The sequence below is a fragment of the Protomyctophum parallelum genome (genome assembly GCF_964188405.1).
Source record: "Protomyctophum parallelum genome assembly, chromosome: 4".
In the NCBI taxonomy this organism is placed as follows: domain Eukaryota; kingdom Metazoa; phylum Chordata; class Actinopteri; order Myctophiformes; family Myctophidae; genus Protomyctophum; species Protomyctophum parallelum.
The window spans coordinates 16082796-16104983 of NC_139700.1; the positions used below are offsets into that span (position 1 = coordinate 16082796).

At 40.5% G+C, this 22188-nt stretch overlaps 1 protein-coding gene across 1 annotated transcript; it reads left to right on the plus strand.

The window, feature by feature from the left end:
• Nucleotides 1–2556: 2556 nt before the first annotated feature.
• rbm28 (RNA binding motif protein 28) lies at nt 2557–21436 on the plus strand. Its single transcript, XM_083764189.1, has 20 exons — nt 2557–2896; nt 5304–5450; nt 5800–5933; nt 6416–6491; nt 6871–6963; nt 7148–7219; nt 7411–7501; nt 8368–8672; nt 9071–9137; nt 9293–9402; nt 9493–9566; nt 9916–10054; nt 10826–10890; nt 11494–11652; nt 11861–12010; nt 14236–14310; nt 14967–15093; nt 15907–16045; nt 16720–16837; nt 20769–21436. The coding sequence occupies exons 1-20, from the start codon at nt 2776–2778 to the stop codon at nt 20901–20903; spliced, it is 2397 nt and encodes a 798-aa protein (XP_083620315.1). The 5' UTR covers nt 2557–2775; the 3' UTR covers nt 20904–21436.
• Nucleotides 21437–22188: the final 752 nt, after the last annotated feature.

Consider the following 22188-nt stretch of genomic DNA (forward strand, 5'->3'; position numbering starts at 1 on the left):
TATGCAGGGCGGGTCATACTTTATTTTCTTTTGAAAATCAAAATGCTTGGGTGTCTATTTTGTGTGTTTTTTTCTGGAGAATTCAAATATGAAATTATTTGTTGGATAGGACTACTCTTACCTACATGAATTTTCATTTTTAAATCGCTAATTGTACCCGTTCTACCTCATTTATAAGATTTAAAATCCAAAGGAAATTCTAACATGTGGGGTGTCTAAATTATTTGTTTTTTGATGGAGAATTCAAATATCACATTATTTGTTGGATAGAACAACTCTAACCTACATTATTTTGTACTTCTAAGTTGCATATTTTGCCCGTTTTAACCTCTTTTTAGGATTTTCAAAGACATAAAGGAAATAATTTATATTGACAATTCAAGTGCATGTATATCACTGATAAAAGTACAATGATCAATCATCACTTTCTGAACTTTACAAGGTTGAATAAGTCCTGCTTTGACTCAGCTTTAGACATCAGCCTCCTGCTGGTCTCCTGAGCCCTGATTCCTCCATCCCTCTTTTCCAGAGAGAAGTAAATAGCAGAAGCCCCAGTCACCATTTTGACCACCCTCTCAATGATTTGAGTGTGGCAAGGCCAGTTCCACATTTGGTGTAGGCCTAGAAAATGATCTCTTTCCATCTACTGTGAGCCATCATGAATGTATTGAATTTCAGTCAACTTCATGGCAAACAACTATGCCTAACTAAATACCATGTTTAATTTATATTCCCTTAATTTAGGGCTGCGTGGTATTTTTTCTTTTAAATATTGACATTGGACATGCATTATGTTTTGACATGCATTTTATCTTTCTTAATGATATGTAATTCTGTACAGAACTTTACAGTAGGCCTACATGTTTTTTTCTGTTGTTAGGTTGATTGATGCTTGAATTTAACAGTTGTTAGTAATCGTATTCTCCATGATGTATAGTATAGTATTGTACGTCTTTATGTATTGATTAATTTTATACATATAGGACCACAATGGAAACAAGCACTCAGGGATTTTTGTGCTATCCTTTTAGCATTATTGTATGACTACCTCTGTACTTTTTGCAAACTGTTAAATATAACAGTTAAATAAAGTAATTCAATCAATAAAAACGTAGAAACCAATATAATATGTTATATTTATCTTGCATCATACAGGCTACACATGTGTCTCATTAGCTTGTTTTTTAACGTGCCTACTATGATAGGGTATCAAAGGATGTGTATTGATTTCTCAACTAATATTTCTGAGATGAGAAGGCTACGCACAATGCCTTGTTAACTCTCACTAAATATATTTGCAAGTGATCAATACCTCTGAATACCTAAACACAAATTAATTAAAAGTACAAACCAAACCTGTTTGGTTGTCTTGATTTGGAGTTTGTGTTTTGTTGTTGTGTGTGTTTTAGTTTTTTGTATTTGTTACTTTTATTTCTCAATTTACTTCTATATTTGTAAAATAATAATAATAATAATAATAAACAGAACATTAAAAAAAACAAAAAAACAATCAAAGCCTGAAAAATACCCTTTCCCCCCTCCCCAACATTCTAAATATTGTACTTTATAATAGAAACAGCCATTCTGAAAAAGGTTTATATGACATGCACACTGCACCGTATAGTGCTCACTTAGCCCTGGAACATGACTGCCATGATAATTATCATGACAGTCATGCAGTAACTTTGCCCTGTTTTTTGCAGCCGCTGCATTTACAAGATTTCCGTATATTTAAACATTCAGATTTCAAATATAAAGTACTCACAAAGTTTCCCACGGGTGTTAGTTAGTAGCAGCGCGAGCGATTAGAATTGCTGCGTCCCGCGTTCTTTAATAAAAAGCATTTTTGTCCGAGCTCTCCGGCTACTTTTTTCAAACGGGGTTCGTTTGGGAAATCCACAGTTGCACACCGGGAGCGCACTAGCCTATTAGTCTGTATTGGCAGGGCGGTCAGCGTACCTATATCGAACACACCGAGTGCCACCCTCCTCCCGACCGATAGGGGCGCGTAGTTGAAAGCCAATGGAAAACTAACACCTCGGATAAAAATGCTTTTTATTAAACAACGCGGGATGCAGAAATTCTAATCGCTGGCGCTGCTACTAACTAACACCCGTGGGACACTTTGTGAGTACTTTATATTTGAAATCTGAATGTTTATATATTTTAATTATTTGTAAATGTAGCGTCTGCAAAGACCAGGGTGAAGTTACGTCATGACCCTCGTATGAATACGAGGGTCATGTTTACAGGGCTAAGTGCTCACTACACTGCTCAGCAGCACAATGCTGTCTCTGATTCTCTGTGTCTAGAGTGTTAGGCCAGATTTACATTTACAATCAGAATTTAGTTTGAATGAAATCAAATTAATCTATTTAGCAATGGAAAAAGCAACCAAGTGATTACCAACCCCACAAACATGCATGCATTGTCTCCGCCTAGTGACGTGAGGCATGTAATGCATGTAGCATTATTTGCTTTAGGGGGCGCTAATTAGATATTTCAGGAGAAGAAAAAGATTATGACAACTTCCGCTGCTATTACGCACTACGCAACATGGCTGCCTCCACATGTAAACATGCGACGCGTTTTCTCCGGTTTTCTCTGAACTAGGCTGTCATTTTTCAACTTAATTTTTTTTTATATTAACATGTATTTGTCGCGGAAGACATATATATAGTTAGATCTTATCCCTGTCTATTAACTGTAATTATCTACAGTTAACGTCTTTGTGTGCGAGCTTGTCGTATTGAGCAGTACACACGAGTTCCAGCCATGCCAGCAGCACATACTTTATTCGTTGAATCGCTGCCAGACTCTGCAACAAACGAGCATCTGGAGGAGATATGCTCTGAAATTGGCCCTGTTAAGCAATGCTTCGTGGTCAACGAAAAAGGTGAAATTCATTATCTTGTAAAAGTTAGTTGTGTCTCAGTCCAGTTCGTGGTAGGCTAGCTCTGGTCCATACTCCATAGCGCTATGGACCAGAGCTAGCCCTCCAAGTAGCCCCTCTCGGAACCCTACATAAAGCTTTTCTGAAATTTTGATGAGTTTTATGTAGGGTCCCTGTTCATGACTATATTTCCGTATGGGAATTCTGGAACGCGGACATAAACATGCTCTCTAAGATCGAATCTGCGGCCTTTGACGGCCTTTTTTTGGTTTGCGTCATTCTGAATTCGGGAACTTTAAGTACCTATACATCCCGCTGCGAATATCTCCTGTGGCGCGGAAGCCGTTAAGTATTTTTTTCAAACTTTGTTTGACCGATTTGGTCGCTTTATTTCTTCTTGTTTGTTTACCGTTTATTGTACCGCCTCCCGGTGTGCGGTTGGCTTGTGCGGCTACGTCCCTGCCTCTGATCTGCTCTGTCATAGCTATAGCGCCACTAGCTAGCCAGATAGGCGGTACAATGAGGTGTCAATAAACAAGGAAGGAAGAGAAGAATCAAAGCGACCAAATCGGTCAAACAAAGATAAAAAATACTTAACGGCTTCCGCGCCACAGAAGATATTCGCAGCGGCATGTATGGGTACTTATACTTCACATATTCAGAAGCCCTCACACGAAAGAATGTCGTCAAAGAGCGCAGACAGGCGTTATCCACGTTGTTTATGTTTTATGTATGTCCGCGTACCAGGTGGCATGGTACTGATGCAACAGGACCCCATGCATTGGGTCTCTGCTTGGAGGGCTACCCTCCAAGCAGAACCCAATGGTACTGAAGTTTCTGACATTTTTGACGACCCAGACCATGGAGTCCTGTTCCAGCAGTACCCTGCCACCTGGTACGCGGACATAAATAAAACATAAACACCGTGAATACGGCCTGTCTGCGCTCTTTTACAGCTTTTTTTCCTCTGAGGGCTTCTGAATCTGTGAACTTTAAGTACCTATACATACCGCTGCGAATATCTCCTGTGGCGCGGAAGCCGTTAAGTATTTTTAATCTTTGTTTGACCGATTTGGTCGCTTTGATTCTTCTCTTCCTTCCTTGTTTATTGACACCTCATTGTACCGCCTCTGGTCCGCCTATCTGGCTAGCTAGTGGCGCTATAGCTATGACAGAGCAGATCAGAGGCAGGGACGTAGCCGCACAAGCCAACCGCACAACGGGAGGCGGTACAATAAACGGTAAACAAACAAGAAGAAATAAAGCGACCAAATCGGTCAAACAAAAAACAAAAAATACTTAAACTTCTGCGCCACAGGAGATATTCGCAGCGGTTTGTATAGGTACTTATAGTTCACGAATTCAGAATAACTTAAACAAAAAAAGTCCATCAAACGCAGCAGATACGATGTTAGCGAGCATATTTATGTCCGCGTTCCAAAATTCCCATATGAAAATATAAATATGAACAGGGACCCTACACAAAGCGACATCCAAATTTCAGAAAAGCTTTATGGAGGGTTCCGAGAGGGGCTAGACCAGAGCTAGAGTGAGGCTAGCCCTGGTCCAGGACTTACAGCGAGTCTCTCTCTGACTCGCTGTAAGCCTTGGACCCGGGCTAGAGTGCCCCAGTATGTTCCTTCAGCTCATTCTCGGAGCTACAGAAAGAGCGTAGTGCTGAGGGAACATACTGGGGCTAGTGGGAGGCATGATATATCATCTTTTTCTAAACACGAACGAATATAATCTTGAAATTATGGTGGTAACCTGACGAAATATGGATACTGTAGCAGACAACATAAAACTATGATATACTTGATCCAAGTATATGATTAAAGGACCACTTCACCACTTTTCAACCTATCTTCATATAATAGGTCCTCACTAATAATCATGAAAAAATGGCACGATTCTTTTCTACTCAGTCTGTGTCTCATAGGACGGCTTTGGGCAGTTTAGAAACCGTCTTCCAGTGACATCATCATTAGGCAGATTTTTTTTAAACAAGATTTTCTTATAAAAATATTTAGATTTTCATTATCGTGAGAACAATGGCTTCTATTTTCGCATTGCAACTTTTCAGGACTAGAAAGCCTGCAGTTTTTATTAGCTTGTATTCCCCATCGATGATGTCACTGGAAGACGGTTTCTGAACTGCCCACAGCCCTCCTATGAGACACAGACTGAGTAGAAGAAAATTGCACCATTTTTTTCATGATTATTAGTGAGGACCTATTATATGAACATAGGTTGAAAAGTGGTGAAGTGATCCTTTAATAATAATAATCTAGTAACGATACATTTTGTAATATGTTCATTACCGTACAATGTGTGTGTGGTATAATTTGATATATTCCCGATGCCTAGTATTTACGTTTAGGGTTATTGTTTCAAACATCATCCATACCAGGCACCCAGAAATGTCGTGGATTTGGGTATGTCACCTATGCCATGGAGGAGGACGCACAGCGTGCCTTGAAAGAACTTCTGCAGTATGATGGCCGGAGGATTTCTCTTTCAGTGGCAAAGAGGAAAGTACTTGACAACAAGAAAGCAGGTGAGTTGGAACATGTCCAACAGCATTGAATGATTGAAAATGTTAGTCACAGTATGTAGAATGGGTACATTTCAAACGAAAGCACAAATCAATACAAAGACTTCTACACTTCTATGAAAAATCAGACCTGTCTGAAGTAAGTGGTGCAACAGCGCCCCCTGGTGGTACCCTAAACATACAGAATTACAGACAGACAGACAGTCATAGGGAGGGAGCGAGGGACGGACAAAGCTGGGCATAGGAGTGCTGCATCCCATGGTTGCACAGGATATCATCATATATATATATATATATTGAAGATATAGTGAAGATGTAAAATGGATTGTGTTTGTGGGTTGCTCTCATTTAGCATCAAAGGATCCCCCTCCAGCACCAAGTGGAAAGGAGGCGAAATCCGATGGGAGTGGAAAGGAGACGAAATCCAGTGGTGTACGAAAATCACAGCTGAAAGCAAAGCTTATCATAAGGAATCTCAGTTTCAAGGTATTCGGCTACTGTGTGGAAATCTAATATTTATTTTATTCTAAACATGTATTTATCATTTGCTTAAATATTTATATTTAGTTGTTCCTAAGTGTGCATAATATTGATCAAATCACTCTTGATCTGGTGGCGTAGCACCAGCAAGCTGTATCTTGATTCTTCAGAAGAGTCGGTGTCTCTGCAGTGCATACATCGGACAGTTAACAATGTTTATTGTATGGGGCTGCCCTTATCTGTTCTTCACGACACAAACACCTTTTGTAGGGTTGCAGCTATCAATTAGCCATTATTTAGTCGATTACTTTCTCTGTTAATCAGATCATTGTAATTAGTCTCATTAACCACTTAAGCCTTATTTTATACTTACAACAATAAGTATACAATGGTAAATACAAATAGTCACAACACACCGATTGTTGCACCCCTATGATGAAGGCAAACTATTTCTACCTGTAGTAATTCAAGTGTTTTCCTGTTAAAAGTGTTCGGAGAGTGAACTGAAGCAATCCTTTGGCGAGTTTGGAACAGTGCTTGAGGCCAAAATTCCCCTCAAAGCAGGTAAATACGTATGTTCTCGACTCCTTTGCACATTCAACTGTGACATTGCTGCTATTTATTAGATATTTATTTGCATATTTCTACAACTTCTGCATTGATAAGCTAATGTAGTACCTGTCTAAGATGAGATCTTATATTGTGTTTCTCACAGTTTATTTATTTATATTATTATTTATTTTACTTAATATATTATTACGTGTAGGATGTTGAACAATTTCGATGCTTGCACTAAGCACTTGTATACTTTATGTTAGTGACAAATACAACCTTGGTTCTTGTCTTATGAAAAGCTGGTGAATGCTGCTTTGGGTGTTACAACACATTTGAGTTATTATGATAGTTAACTTTAATTTATTTTTGTATTCTATTTGTTTCATAGATGGGAAGATGAGAGGATTCGCTTTTGTCCTGTTCAAGAGTGTGTCTGAGGCTGGGAAAGCACTGAACGCTATGAACCTAAAGGAAATCAAAGGTTAGTGACCGAAACCTTTATCTCTATTATTATTCTATAGATATTTCTGTAGACTATTCTGTAGAAAGCAAAACATTGTGTTTTGGTCTGGTCTCACTTCATAAAAGAAGAAACTTGATTGTACAGTGTAAATGTGATGCTACTGTATGTGGTTTGTGCATCACCATTGCCGTTTCTTTGACAGGACGTCCAATAGCAGTGGATTGGGCTGTGCCCAAGGACAAGTATGTTGCCACACAACAGTCATCCAAAACAGGTAATAGCTGGCATGTACGTTTTCGTACGGTTACATGTAGTTATATTGGCTACAGCAAACCAGTTATGATTGATTAAATACAATGGATTTTATTTTCCTTTTGGACATTTGCATATATGAATTCAAGACGATGTATATTGTTCTACGATTGACAGTAGACACATTCGTTTCATTAAATTTTTCCACCATAGCGCCTCCAAAATCACAGGAGGTAAAGGCAAATCCTGCGCCATCTGAGAGTGACTCTGAAGAAGAAGAGGAAGAAACACCTCAGAAGAAAAAGTAGGAAACTGATCCATTTCAGATTTATGATTGTACGGATGTATGATATTGGTATTAGTCAGTTTACATGTCAAGGACCACCATCTAAAAAGAGTTTGTGCCAAGGCCCCAATAAAACGTGTTTCAAAATGATTTGAAATTGTAATGATTTGTCACAATGTTTAAAAAATAGCACATTGCTCTCACAATGCATTTCATTGTGACCCGTAAGTTGGTAGAAAGTGTACAATTGGGTGTGGTTAAATTGTTCCTCATGCCTGGGGTCCCCCATGGGGTTCCATCCATCCATCTTCAACCGCTTATCCGCAGTCGGGTCGCGGGGGCAACAGCTCCACCAGAGAGCTCCAGACTTCCCTCTCCAGAGCAACATTAGTAGCTTCCTCCTGGGGGATCCCGAGGCAAATACAATGCACGGGAAAGGCTGCGAAGAAGGCCCAGTGACTAACCCCCATGAGGTCACTATTCTTTCGTGAGAAGCGCTAATATAGTTAGCGTGAGGTCACAGGGATTTCTTTATTGAGCTCCTAACAACGTCCCTCACCTCATAACACCTCAATCTGAGCCTTAATTCAGAGAAAAACGCAGGTAAAGATTGCGCTTGTAATGTATGTATGTGGACGGAGTGGATACATTTCAATGACATCGGAGTATTAATTCTGGACACATAGAAATGTTTCAGACTGTCATTGTTTGACTTTATAAATTACTTGCCCGCTAGAGTGTATTCCACGGGTAAAACCGAAAGATGAAATGGCATACTATTGTCACCTGTGTTGGGCCAAGGACTTTATAAACTATTCTGATTTATGTACGTGTGTAATGACCTCGATTAAGTCTTACAAGTTTGTGACCAATCCAATTCACAGAGCATGTGCTGAAGAATCTGTAAAGGTGAAGGAGTCTCCAAAACCAGCTAAGAAGAAGGCGGAGGAGTCTGCAAAACCATTAAAGAAAAAGGTGGAGGATTCCCCAAAACCAGCTAAGAAGAAGGTGGAGGAAGAGTTGCCATCGGAAGACGATGACTGTGAAGAACAACAAGACAGTGAGGAGGAGGAAGATGATGAAGATGATGACAGCAATCTTGATTCAGAGGATGATGATGATGACGACGACGACGACGATGATGATGATGATGATGACGACGACGACGACGACGACGACGACGAATCAGGTATGTTTCTCGACCAATTCACTATTTGTCAGACTTCTTATTGGTCCCTGACTGACTAACCAGCAGGCTCTTTCTGCCTTGTCCGCCCTGGTTCTGCCTTGTTTATGTTGAATTTGCTAAAACATCATTATTGGAAAAAACTAAACTAAGTTTAAAATAAGAATTGAATGCACAGAATATCAATACGAAGCAACTGAAAAACATGTTATTTCAATGGTAGTGGATGGAGAGAAAGGTTTTTTGTCCAACCACAAAATGCCAACCAAGGGTGCGAAGAGGGGCACGACCACGGGCGGAACTTGACAAAGGGCGGATTGCTCTATGGTATTTTGTTTGCTTGGAAATGTTTATTTTTCTTTTGCCTTTAAAAAAAAAACTTCATTGCCTTTTCTCTCTAGGTCAGAAGAAACCACCAAGGAAACCTCTTCCTTCAGATGTGAATCAGGGCAGAACGGTCTTCATTAGGTTTGTAGACCTGCTCCACCATGTTCTTAATCTTAACCATGGGTCTTGTATACTTAGCCTTTATATACCTTAGCCTTCCATTTTTATTAGTTACGACACAGTTTTCATTCGCTCCTGTTGATGATGGCTGTTCTTTTTAACCTCACTGATTTTAGGAACCTCTCCTTTGACACCGAGGAGGAAGGGCTGGAGGAAATTCTTCTACAATTCGGAGAACTGAACTACGTTAAGATCGTTGTCCACCCAGACACAGAGCACTCCAAAGGTCAGTCTGCAGTGCCTGAGTAAAACTTGTTTATTGATTTTAGAAAACAGGTTGGATTTTTTTGTTATTCATTGATTTATTGCTTGCTAGGTTGTGCATTTGCCCAATTCAAGACGAAATCAGCTGCAGACAAGTGTGTCGCTGCGGCAGAGGACGAGGCAGAGGTAAGATGCAACAAACGAATGGATTGTTAGTTTGGATTAGTTTCACTTTCTGAGCAGTCATTGGAAATATTCTACTGTACTGCAGTATATGTTAAAGTACGATTGGAAAATAAGAAATTAGGTGTTGGAGGTACAGATACTAGGGTGGCGGCGATGAATTAGGACTCCGTCCGTACTCGGCCTAAGGTGACTTTGACTCTCGTGGCTCAAGTAGCCTTCAGACGGCACGCCTCCCTCCCTCGGTGAAAATGAGCGGTCATACTGTGACATATACTGTAGATGCAGATGTGTTGTGTCCTATTGTATAGTCTTCTATTCTTACATGTCTAACTTTCGGTGGTTCATTCAGAATGGTGGCATCAGAGCAGACGGCAGAAAGCTGATTGTCGTGGCAGCGGTGAGCAAAGACACTGCTGTCAAGTTAAAAACCGACCAGAAGGTGAAAGTTGAAACGGGCACCAGGAACCTCTACCTGGCCAGGGAGGGCAGTGAGTAAACCCTACACTTTGATCCCTCTCATCACACCTCACCGTGAAACCAAAATTGATGATCTCTGCTGTCGGGAAGAAACCACCTAACTCCAAAATGTACATTTATCTGTAAATGAAAAATTCGCATTTTTCAGGAAATGAAGAGAACCTTATTTTCAAAACAATTAAATACTGCCTCATCAAAGTTGGTATTGTGACTTTATATACTGTCAATTACTTGCGTGAGAGGTGGTGACGTTTGAGGGTCCAATGGCGTTTTCCGAAGCGCTTTTTAATACTTTTCATTGGTTCAATATTTTCTTTTAACCAACACAGGGTGTCCAATAGCATTGTTTATTGTTGTTTATTTGTTGAAAAGAAAATCAGCTAATACAATATATTCACAGTTATATACAGTTATATACAGTACATTCTTGCTTCTGGGCAAGCTGTGGTACTGTGGAATTAATGGCCGTCTCCTCTTCACTGACTTTCTTTTTTTTCTTTTTAAGATATGTTTTTGCGGCTTACGCCTTTTATTGGTTTTTGAAGGGACAGACAGTAGGCTGACAGGAAACGGGAGAGAGATGGGGGATGACATGCAGTAAAGGCCGTGTCGGGCTCGGGAGTCGAACCCGCGGCACACTGCGACTGGATTACCAGTCGGTTGCCCAGACGGTTACGCCACCGCCTGGGCCTTCACTGACTTTATTTACGGACATATAATAATTACAAATAGTCAGTCAGAACACTTCCTCACCCTCTCTGTTCCTCTCTCCATCTGTCCAGTGATCCGTGAGGGTACCAAAGCTGCAGAGGGTGTCCCTGCAACAGATATGGCCAAGAGGATGAGAGTGAGGACCATTTCTCTACAGTACCCGTCCTAGACATAACACTTTTATCCCATTTAGACCTGAGGACGCATCTGTGTCACCTCATAGCTTTTAACCACTTTAACCATTATTTTTAAACTTTATCTGTTGAAAATTAGCAGATCTACAAGCTCATAGCGGAGCACCGATTGCCGCGCTACGAGCTTGTAGATCTGCTACTTCTGAAAATGTGTGAAAACTTTTGCAAATCTTATAATATATATATTTTTTTTCTTTTATATGTTTTTAACTCAAATGTTTGCTTCTGGGGAGTCCCTTGAACAACACATTTTCTTTTCAGATGGGCGTCCACGACCAAATTCCTATATAATCCTGGGGCTCCTTGACATGAAATATTTTGAGAACGACTGATATAGAAACATAGTCTTTTCAGAAAACAGTCATAAAGACATTTTGTAGAATCTGGTCTCGGGTCTTAATGGGTTAATAATAGTATTTGCACTTTTCATATAATTGTAATTGTAGCATACAAATACTGACATAATTATGCATTATACTTATACAGCTTACTGCGCTAGTCTAAGTATACAAATAAATTGACACCATGCTTTGCTTCATCGTCAGTTTGAAGAGGTGAAGAGGACAAAGCTGAAGGATGTCCAAGTGTTTGTGTCAAAGACTCGCCTGTGCATCCACAACCTGCCCAAGTCTGTGGACAACAAGAAACTGAGAGAACTCTGTCTGAATGCAGTCAAACAAAGCAAAGGAGCCCGCGTCACTGAGGTGAGGACACACTGCGGTATACAGAGAGAATTGAACACACACACTCTCTGATCTTTTCTCAATCGTCTCCTGCCACTAGAGGATTTGTAAGGGAAAAAAAACGTGCTGGGCAGGACACATGCACCAATGGGACATAGCTGAACTGACTAGGCACGTCTTTGTCCACTAGGGGGTACTGTTTTACTATGATTCTTTTCTTTGTTCCTAGTGCCGGGTGATGTACGACAGGAAGCCGCAGAAGGGTCAGGTGTCGGGACAGTCTCTGGGTTACGGCTTTGTGGAGTTCCAGCAGCACGAGCATGCCCTCGGCACACTGCGTCACCTCAACAACAACCCAGACGTCTTCGGCGCTCACAAGGTATGTGTTTGTATAGGAGACGAAGCATATAAACATAGATTTTGTGTGTATGTTTTTATGCTTTGTTTCCTTATATTATACTGTATGTGCACTACTGTCTGCCTGTTTAGTTTTTATGTTTTGTGTGGAGACTGTGGATGTAAATTAGCGTCTTTGCTAATTCCGGTGTATTTACATTGAATTCACATGTAATGTCCATTAATATGCACTGTCCCGTCCAAATAAACGAATACAATTTGTGCATGCACGTGCGTACACATGCATGTGCGCTTCTGCATGTGAGAAAGCTGGAACATTGCTGAATAAGTAAATTAATATAATGTACAAACTATCAACAATGAGTTGGCATTAGATATGTCACATGTGTACAGTCTTATAAGCAGTGAATATGAGAATTTATTTATACTGTATGCCCATCCCTAATGTACATTCTAGAAGTCCAAGTTAGCCAGAATCCATGCAGGAGTCAGTACTCAAAACAAAAGTCAGTAGCAGACAGTGCAGGTCTTAAAGTTCTCATATGGGGCAGGACAAGCTTGATGGTGGAGCCTCATGGCTACTGGCACAAAGGACTGGCCAAGGCGCCAGTGGTGTGTGGAGGAGGGCTGGGTCTGTGGAAGAATGTGCTACTCATCTTTACTAGCTGAGGTGACGGAGGATTGATGAAACCCCCCCCCCCCCCCCCACACACAGTCAAACACACAACCACCCCCATATTGTCGATTGTTGGCATCCCTTGTGTTGGTTGTTACTCCTCCCCAAGCGTACCACATCAAAGAAGAGGATGCTGGAACATACAGTACGGACCGGTGGTAGAACATCTGCAGCAGCCTGTTGGCTCCTCAGAATGAACCGCTTGCTCCGTTCCTCCCTGTAGGGGTTGTCAGTGCACTGCAGTCACAGTTTGTTGTTCATGTAAACGTGTAAGTTTCCATCACCTCCACATCTTCTGAACAGCCATAAGACTGAGGTTAGGGTTAGGGTTTGGGATAGTGTTAGTAATCGGTCGGACTAATGGGAGGTCGGAAACGATGACATGTTACCTCAAGGTCACCTGCCATGAAATGGATTTTTGTCCTGTTCAACGGGGCTTTAATGTTGGGAAAGCAGCACACCATTTTGGTTGGTACAGTGCTCTTCTCACAGAACCTGACTTAGTCCCCATATACATAATACAGTTAAGTAGAGGAGAGTCTATCAATGTTCTCGTTGACCTTCTCAAATAAGTCCCAAGTTGAGTCAGTTCATGTACAGAATAAGCCACAGGGTCATTGAACTTGGTTTGATTGCTGTCACATTTCCTTGTAAGTTTTGGACATGCATAATGTTTTTTTTCTGACTCGCTTGGATGCTAATGTAAAAGTGCCAATGTAAAAGTGATATTTAGGCCATTGGAAAGTAATTCGTCCACTGTGCTAGTCCACAAATAATAAATGGTGCATTTACTGCCTTTATCCAAGGCGCTTTACATAGATTGTGCATCAATTCACCCATTCATACACACACATTCATACACCGATGGCGGCAGAAACCATGCAAGGCACTAGCCAGCACATCAGGAGAAATTTGGGGTTCAGTGTCTTGCTCAAGGACACTTCGACACTAACTCTGGGGGAGCCCGGGTTCTAACAGGCAACCTTGCGGTTACCATCCAGCCTACTCCTGAGACACTGCCGCTCCTCAGTTACAAAGAAAATCTGTTCTCCCTCCCTTTTCAGAATATTTTGATTTAGTCTTAGTCTTTTAGTCAACAAAATGAACGCTGCTGCATAGGCTACTGTTACTGTATGTTCCACTTTCACGATTATCAAACCTAAAACTGACCTGCAATGATAAAAGCTGTCTACATAATGATCACATTGCCTTAGCCCACTTACATTACATATACTATGGCCACCATTGAATGCGATGTTGGTGATGACAAATTTGAGAGAAAAGTTGGCACACTCTGACTCATTCCCTACAGTTTAACCACATTAAACCCGGTATCCCTATTTTGGGCATGTCATGTCATAGGTGAAATGTCTTTAACAAAAATGCAATTTTTATACACAGTATATATTTCAATATCTAAAGCTCAACCTGTCGCACGTTGTCGTCCATTATGTTATGCAACAAAGTATTTGAACACAATTACGGTAATTAATAACCAAACATTCCATAAAGCAAGCCCGTCTAGCTGTGTTGGGTGAACTGAGTCTTTCATGCCTTTTCTGTTATTGCAGAGGCCCATTGTCGAGTTCTCTCTGGAGGATGGACGGAAGCTCAAAATGAAACAACTACGGCAACAGAAAAGCAAGGTTTGTCTTTTCAGTTTTCACGTGCCATACTTTGGAAATTGTGTTGGTCATTAGCGGAGTTAACGGAGTGTTATGCATACAGGAATCAATTGATTAAAAAAAAGCATGAAAAGGCGATCTCGGCAAGGTAGGCATCACAAGGCGATTTCAGCACCGAGTGAGTTAACCAGGGGTAGAGGCAAAAAAATAAAAAAGCTCCATCCTGAGGCACCTCAGCTCCAACCGTGTATGGCGGGTTTATGTTTAAATAGCTTATTTTGATCGCTTACATCTGTCTTTCATACTGTCGGGAGACGTGTCCACAGAGTTTGACCCAAATAGGCTTCTGTAAAAGATGAACGGTCGTTAAACCCCTCCTCCCTGCTGAGAGCGTGTGCACATACAGCATACAATAATATATATGTAAACACACTTAAGCAATATTACACGAGAGGGTGTGCTTTACCGTCATTAATGGCATGCGAACGAGCCGATAAGCGAGTTCTGTAGGCAGCGCAAAAGGGACTCTGCACAGCTGATTTATGTTTTGATTAGGCGTTCCATCATGCTCGTTTAAGCACGGCCAGATGACTTTCATTGCTTCCTCGAAACGACCTGTTGTATAATATTACATGATACATGGCTATAACAAACTGTACACGGGAACGTTTCACTAGGAACATCAGAGAAACGGGCCAGTGAGTGGAGCCAATTCCCAGGTGGTTGGAGCTGGAGCTGGCCCAAAGAAAACTGGACCTGCTAAAACCCAGGCCTCGTCACCATGGCAGGCTGGGAAGAACAACGGTATGGTGACAGATGTTTGTTCATCTTTTCTTTTTACAGTTTTATTATTCCAATAGTTGTTAAAACGTTTTATTCATGTTATTTATTTTCTTTTTTCTTTTTCAAATTTCAACAGTTTCCGTGCCAGGAATAGATTACTCCAGGTTATTGTCGCTGCCATACACGACAGCCCCGCCTTTTGTTTCATGTGTTTAATCCGCCGTAATGTAATAAATAAAAAGAAAATCCGTCTTCACCGCCGAGATAGAGAGTAGATGCATTTGTTTTGATGACGAAACCGGAAATCGTCACATGCTGTGGGCTGCTAGGGCTTCTGGGAAATTGAGGCCAATGCAAACGAATGGGGTTCAACGCCTCATGGAGGAGGGTCCTGTGCTGCGTCTTCCGGGTGTACCAAGATGGCGGGTGGTGCGATCGTTCATAACAAACGGGGGAAGCTTTTTTCGCTCGATTTTCGCGGATTAAAAGCCCAAATAATTCAGCGTATGCTCTAAAGGTAATACAACAATCTCGGCAGTGAAGGGGGGTTGATTAAAATGCGGGTTAAGCGTGTAAAACAGTCAAACTGTTAATTTCCAATATCAGGAACACATGTGACAGTAATGCCTCACCACATATTTTAAATCTTTGTTCATCTTTTTTTTATACAACTTAATTCCACTATCAGGAACACGTGTGCCAGTAATGATTCACCGCACATTATAAGTCTTGGCACTGACCCCACATTTGTTAGAAATGCATTCTGTTCTGTTGTGTATATAACACACACTACCAATTAGTGACATTGTTCCCTGCTGTGTCTCTGTGCACCAGCTGGTCCCCAGAAATGGAGCCAAGGCAAACATCACTCGGGCTTCCAGACCAACCCTGTGGTGGAACATGTTGAATTTGAAGATGGAAAGAAACGGAGGAAGGTCCTGCCTCTCCCATCCCACCGAGGGCCCAAGAACAGGTACTTCAAAACAAAATGACACTTTTGTTTGAGTTGTTGGTGAGATATGTTCCATAGTGGTCCTGTTAATATTCCAAAATTGTCTATCCATTGACTTACATTGCATGGTGAAACAGGTCTCAAAGACACTATTTTAGCAAATAAATAAACGCTATTGTTGTTTTAAATAAAAATGTCAACTTCCTGTTTATTTTTACTATCTGGAGATCCGGATCCAACTAGGGGACGATTCATACGCCTATTTTACAGCCTATGATTTCGGCTCGTCAGAAATTTTCAGTAGCACCGAAGAGCCGACTTTAGGACGGTACCCGCCCCCCGACGTCAAATTACGTCACATTGTAGGCTCTACAGTGCCGAACTGACTTTTATTCGGCTCTAAATAGGAGTATGAATCGGCCCTAAGGATCCACTCTGGATCTTCTTCCTAATTGAAGTTGTATGTCTCTGTGAGCCTGATGATGGGGAGATGAGTTGTGAAATGTTCTGTTACCAACCGTTATGTAATGATAAGGAGACGAGGGCAAGGTGCTACAGCTGACAAAATAAGTGATATATATTTTTTTTTTATCCGTTCGTTATTGTGAAACAAAATATTACTTTGGAGAATTGTGCAGATATAATGTTTTGCCAGTTTAGCAACAGATTTTGTTAACTGTCTTTCTTGCGTTCAGGGTGCGTGATAAAGGGAAGAGCCAGACCCCTGCACCCATTAAGGCCAGGAATCAACCCAGCAGGAGCGAGAAACAGAGAAGACCAACAATGGAAAAACCCACACTGCCAAGACCCAAGGTACACACTAACTGTTCATGATGTAGACTAGAGTATCCCCAACCTGTATTCATCTGCGCTGTGCCTGGTATTAGACCATCTGTGTTAGTATCAGCCTTCTGGGTCGGAAATGTCATTTTATTTGATTGTTTGTTCAGCATTTAACACGTTATTTGCCAGCACAATATATCTCTGGTTTAGTTAATGATTTAATCCAGAATTAAAAATCATATATATATTTATTTGTACTCTCATGATAGATCAGGTTACAGCCTACATCAGAATCCTCCATGCACACAGCCGCACGCACGGTTATTAATGTTTTTTCTGAACAAAATGGGATAAAATACCATGCTTGGGATCTTATAAAACATCAATCCGAGCTAATAATAATAAAAATGCTCCCGACAATCATCCTCAGACTGCAGTGAGGCTAAACTACATGCTATCACTTCCGGGATTTGGACACGCATAGCTTAACAATAAAAATGAAAAACGGTAAACTATGAGTGAAACCGCTGGGATGATTTGTTTATTTAACACACAGTTCTTATATGAGGCGATCTAAGATCTCCCTATGGGAATTATAATACAAATAAAATATACACAAACCTGTGGAATAGCGCCCTCTAGCGATATTGACGTCAGACTTTGGTGTTCTATTCAAAGGAGCTTTATTGGCATGAGAAAACATGTTCACATTGCCAAAGCAAGTAATACACATCCCATTATATGACTACATGTGAGTGTATCATTTGAAATGTGATTTGTGTTGTCACCACCACATGGAATTGCACTGGATTGATCTCCAACGAGGACAAAACAAGCTGGAATAGGAGTTCCAGGATATATTATTCATCATTGAGGAGATCAATAACTTATTTTGGTTGACTGTTGTTTAGTAGGCATATTAGAATGTCTACTATTTCTGTTTACCAGAGCCAGTATGAAGAGGGAATGTTGAAACAAGAATGACTCGCGTCATAACTGCCAGGTGCAGCAAGCTCACTATGGGTTTTATCTCCCATTGGCTTAGATGCAGCCAATCATGAAAGCAGAAGCATGAGCGTGTGTCACAGAGCGCATGTTCGGGTCTGTAAGTCCTGGAAAAGATGCGCTGTGATTGGCCAGTAATCACTTGAGTGGCAGCGTGATGTAACGCGCCTTACTTCCGGCGTACTTCCAATTTCCCAATGTAAATTCTTCCGCCCCTCCTTCAACACACATTGCTCCTACGAACAGCGGCCAATGAGGCATCTATTTTTTAAATATCTATCCTCACTAGTCTCAACCAGGGGGGCAGTCAGCCAGATATTTCGTGAAGCCTCATTTGAAATCGGTAGTTCATATAATGGCCTGTTGTGGCGCTGGACCGGACCCAAAAAGCCCCATAGCTCCATAGAGGCCCATGTATTTTGGCCCAACTTCACCTAGACTGTATTACCTTAATAAACATGGTCATGAATACTTTCTTCTTCCAGTCACTAGTTTAAAGTCTCATTTCTAATGTCATAATATTCTTTTTGGAAAATTATGGTCCCATTAATTAAAAAAATGACCATAAAGAAAAAAAAACCATCGCGTATGTTCTGAGGGGCGTGGCTACCATTACAGTCTATGATCGGGATTCCCCTCCCACTCGAGTCAAAATAAAAACCAACGGAGAAGAAGGGGGGAAGTCCCGCCTCGTTGTCTGGGCAGCCAATGACCAGCTGGTATACAAAACGGAGCCAGCCAATGGCCAGCTGGTACCAAAGATGGCGACTTACATCAGGAATTAGCATATTATTACAGGCTTCATTTTACGTTCATGTTAGACCCGGGGAACGCTTTGTCCATATTTTTTACAGTCTATGGTCTCAACATGACAGGTTGCACCTGGCTAAAAACAAGAACGTGGCCGCACACACTGATAGCCAAAGTGCCAATAGAACACGGGTTCTAACTTCTGATGTTCTGAATTAGACCAGTCTTATTCAGAACCCGTGTTCTCTCACTCCCTTCTGATTGAAGTGTGAACTATTCCCTGATGAAGGCCTAACGGACGAAATGTTGGTTTCATGTCTTAAATAAAATATTGGCACTTTGGCTATCAGTGTGTGCGGCCACTTTCTTGTTTTCTTTTCAAGATTTCCTTCAATTTGTTCCAGTGTTGATTTTTAGTTTTAGTCATAGTCTCTTGAATAGTTTTCATTTAGTTTTAGTCATATTTTAGTCACCTGGCTGGAATGCTTTAGTGTTAGTCTAGTTTTAGTCGACTAAATATCATAAGATTTTAATATATTTTGGCAGACCTTGATGCCATCGTATAAAGACTGATTTTACACTTGCTGAAAATAGCCGATCTTCAAACTCGCGACATGAGTTTGTAGATCTGCTATTTTCAGCATGCAGCCAAAGTGTAAAATGACGTATTCTGACTGGATCTCTTGTCCACTAGTCCCTTCCTAACATTTTAGTCTAGTTTTTATTTGTTGATGAAATGTCAATATATTTAGTCTTTGTTTTTGTCATCACGTTTAGTTTCCATTTAGTTTTCGTCAGTGAAAAAAGGTAGTTTCTCACCTGATTCTGACAGGACATTAGGTCTACTAGCCAGGATAAAAAAATCTACCCTAATCTGCTCACTGCAAATACCCTAAATTTGCCTTAATCCAATATGCCACCATTGACGACCTATTATAAGGCAATATTTTCTAAATTTTATTATGCTTTAAGTATCATGTGACATGTCAAACTAGGGGGTTTTCATGATTCTGAATCCATTCCAAACATTAGTTTTGAACAAACATTAGCTAAAAGTGTCCTAGTGCAGGGGTTTTCAACAGGTGGTCCGTGGACCACTGGTGGTCCGTGAAGGTATTGCGTGTGGTCCCTGACCATGCATTTAGTAATGTAGCCACGGAACAGTGAACTAATCCGTCTGTGCACTTGTTCCGTGGAAGTGTGTCAATGTTGTCAGAATTACTATGAAGTCTGAGGTTAAGAAATTCCACAGAAAAGGGAAATAGAATCTCAAGAAGGGTGAAGTGGTGAAGCTTGCCTGAATAGGAAATGTGCCCATAGAATCATGTCATCATGTGCTATATCTTGCACGTATTTGACATTTTTTTACTATATGTATCTATATACATAAACAAATCCATTGTTGATTTTAATTGCCTGTTTGTGTATTGTATGTGAAGCACTTTGTAAACTTGTTTTTGAAAAGTGCTATACAAATAAAGTTATTATTATATAATATTACTATTATTAAATTACTTAAAATAGCCGATCTACAAGATCATAGTGTGTGGATGTAGATCAGCTAGTTGAACTATTTTAAAATATCTTTCAAGATAGTAAAATGTGGCAAAATAGTTTAGGGATAAAGGTTAAGGCACGCCCAAGATATACAGTAGGGCCACATGTGTCAGTACTGTACTGTATCAGTTAAGTCCGTGGACCATCGTTTGAGAAACGGTATTCCATAGCAAGTGTTACGAAAGCACTAATCTTAGCCCATATCCCATTACAACATAACAGTGGTCCCCAGGTTGATTCTTAGTCAAGGTGGTGGTCCCTGGGTCACAATCAGTTGAAAACCTAGTGTATAGCACCAGAGCCAGTATACCATCACTTTTGGGCAGAACCTTGTAAGTGGTGAAACCACTCCTATAGACGGCTATGTGTGTCCCTGGGTCTGTCTGTCCAAGCACGAAAAGAGCGTTATAGTGTCTGTTCACCACCAAGTGTCACTGTTGCACAGCCTAACACACAGACACACACAGGCCAGGGAGGAGGGCTAGTACAGTACAGTACAGTGTTCATTCATAAATTGAAGACGAGCTAACCAATATATAAAATGGGTTATAGACATGGCTCGGTGTCAGTCTGTGCCATTTGTATGGTAATACCGTGAGTGAGCAGGAGAATTGCATCATTGCAATAAAAATTACTCTGTGTTTTCCAGAGTGCTAAAATGCCCAAGAGACGGAGTAAAGATGAGGCCCGTTTCGAGAGTCTGGTGGCCCAGTACAAGAGGAAACTGATGGGCACTACCAACAAGCCCACCGACATAAAAAGAAGCAAATGGTTTGATAGTTAGTTATTGTGTGAGTGTGCGTGTGAGAGAGAAGTGAATGGTGCAGTGTAAGTTAGTAGTTTACAGCTGGCAGCTTTCATTGTAGTCATCTAATTAATAATAAAAATAATAATTAAAACTACCTGGCAGAAGATAAGTAGACTTCCATCCCAGGATCAGGGTTGTGACTTACTGGTCTGAATGCTAGAATGAAGCCCTGCTTATCTTTTTTTAATGATGACATTTTTACACATTGTTTAAAATACATGATTACAATACAGTTAACATGCCATGTGTGTTTGATTGACATCCCGTATACTAAGCTGTACTGTCACTACAGTACAGTACTGTATGTGTATTTAGTTTTATTCATTATATTCCTAGGATATCCTTTGACCATGTGAATAATATATGTATATTGATTTGATCTATGCCATGGTTCTCAAACAATTATTTTCATTTATGTAAAAGGCTGAAACTTGTATTGTGTGAAAACACGTTGACTGTTGTTTTTCATCGAACCTTTGTGTTTGAGTATTAAATGTCATTTTGTTGGCCGTTCGAGAGTCAGTTATGACTGGTCTTAGTATTAATGTTGTAATAGTACTAATAACGTACTTCTGTCTTGCTCTTAATGGTTGGGCTGTCAGTCTGACAGTGAGAAATGAGCTTTTACAAATCCACCATGATGAGTGTGCAAGTGCAATTGTCCATATAATATGCATTAACCATACTATATATACATTATACATTGTATTGCTCTTTAAGCCATTATCTTACCGCCTCCACTTAAAGGAGAATTCCATGCTAGAAGGCTTTCTTACCTTTCTTTGTAGTTGTTACGTCCCCACCAAAGAGGTCCAGGTGTTTTTTGTGCAAAAACTCCTTATTGGCTATTTCCCCTACCATAAGCCCTCAATGAATTGCATTGAATTGAATGGGGCTATGGGGTGTTGTGCTAATTCGCTTATTTCCAACCAATTAAGTAGTAAAGTGTGCCGCTTGGGATTTATTTACATCATGAAGAGAGGATATATACAAAAGAATTATCATTTTGATCGATGGAAATAAGCAAATTAGCACAACACCCCATAGCCCCATTCAATTCCCATTCAATTCAATGCAATTCATTTAGGGCTTATGGTAGGGGAAATAGCCAATAAGGAGATTTGCACAAAATAACACCTGGACCTATTTGGTGAGGACGTAACAACTACAAAGAAAGGTAAGAAAGCCTTCTAGCATGGAATTCTCCTTTAATAAAATACACCACATATAATGACTTGTAAAAATATTTTATTTTAAATAT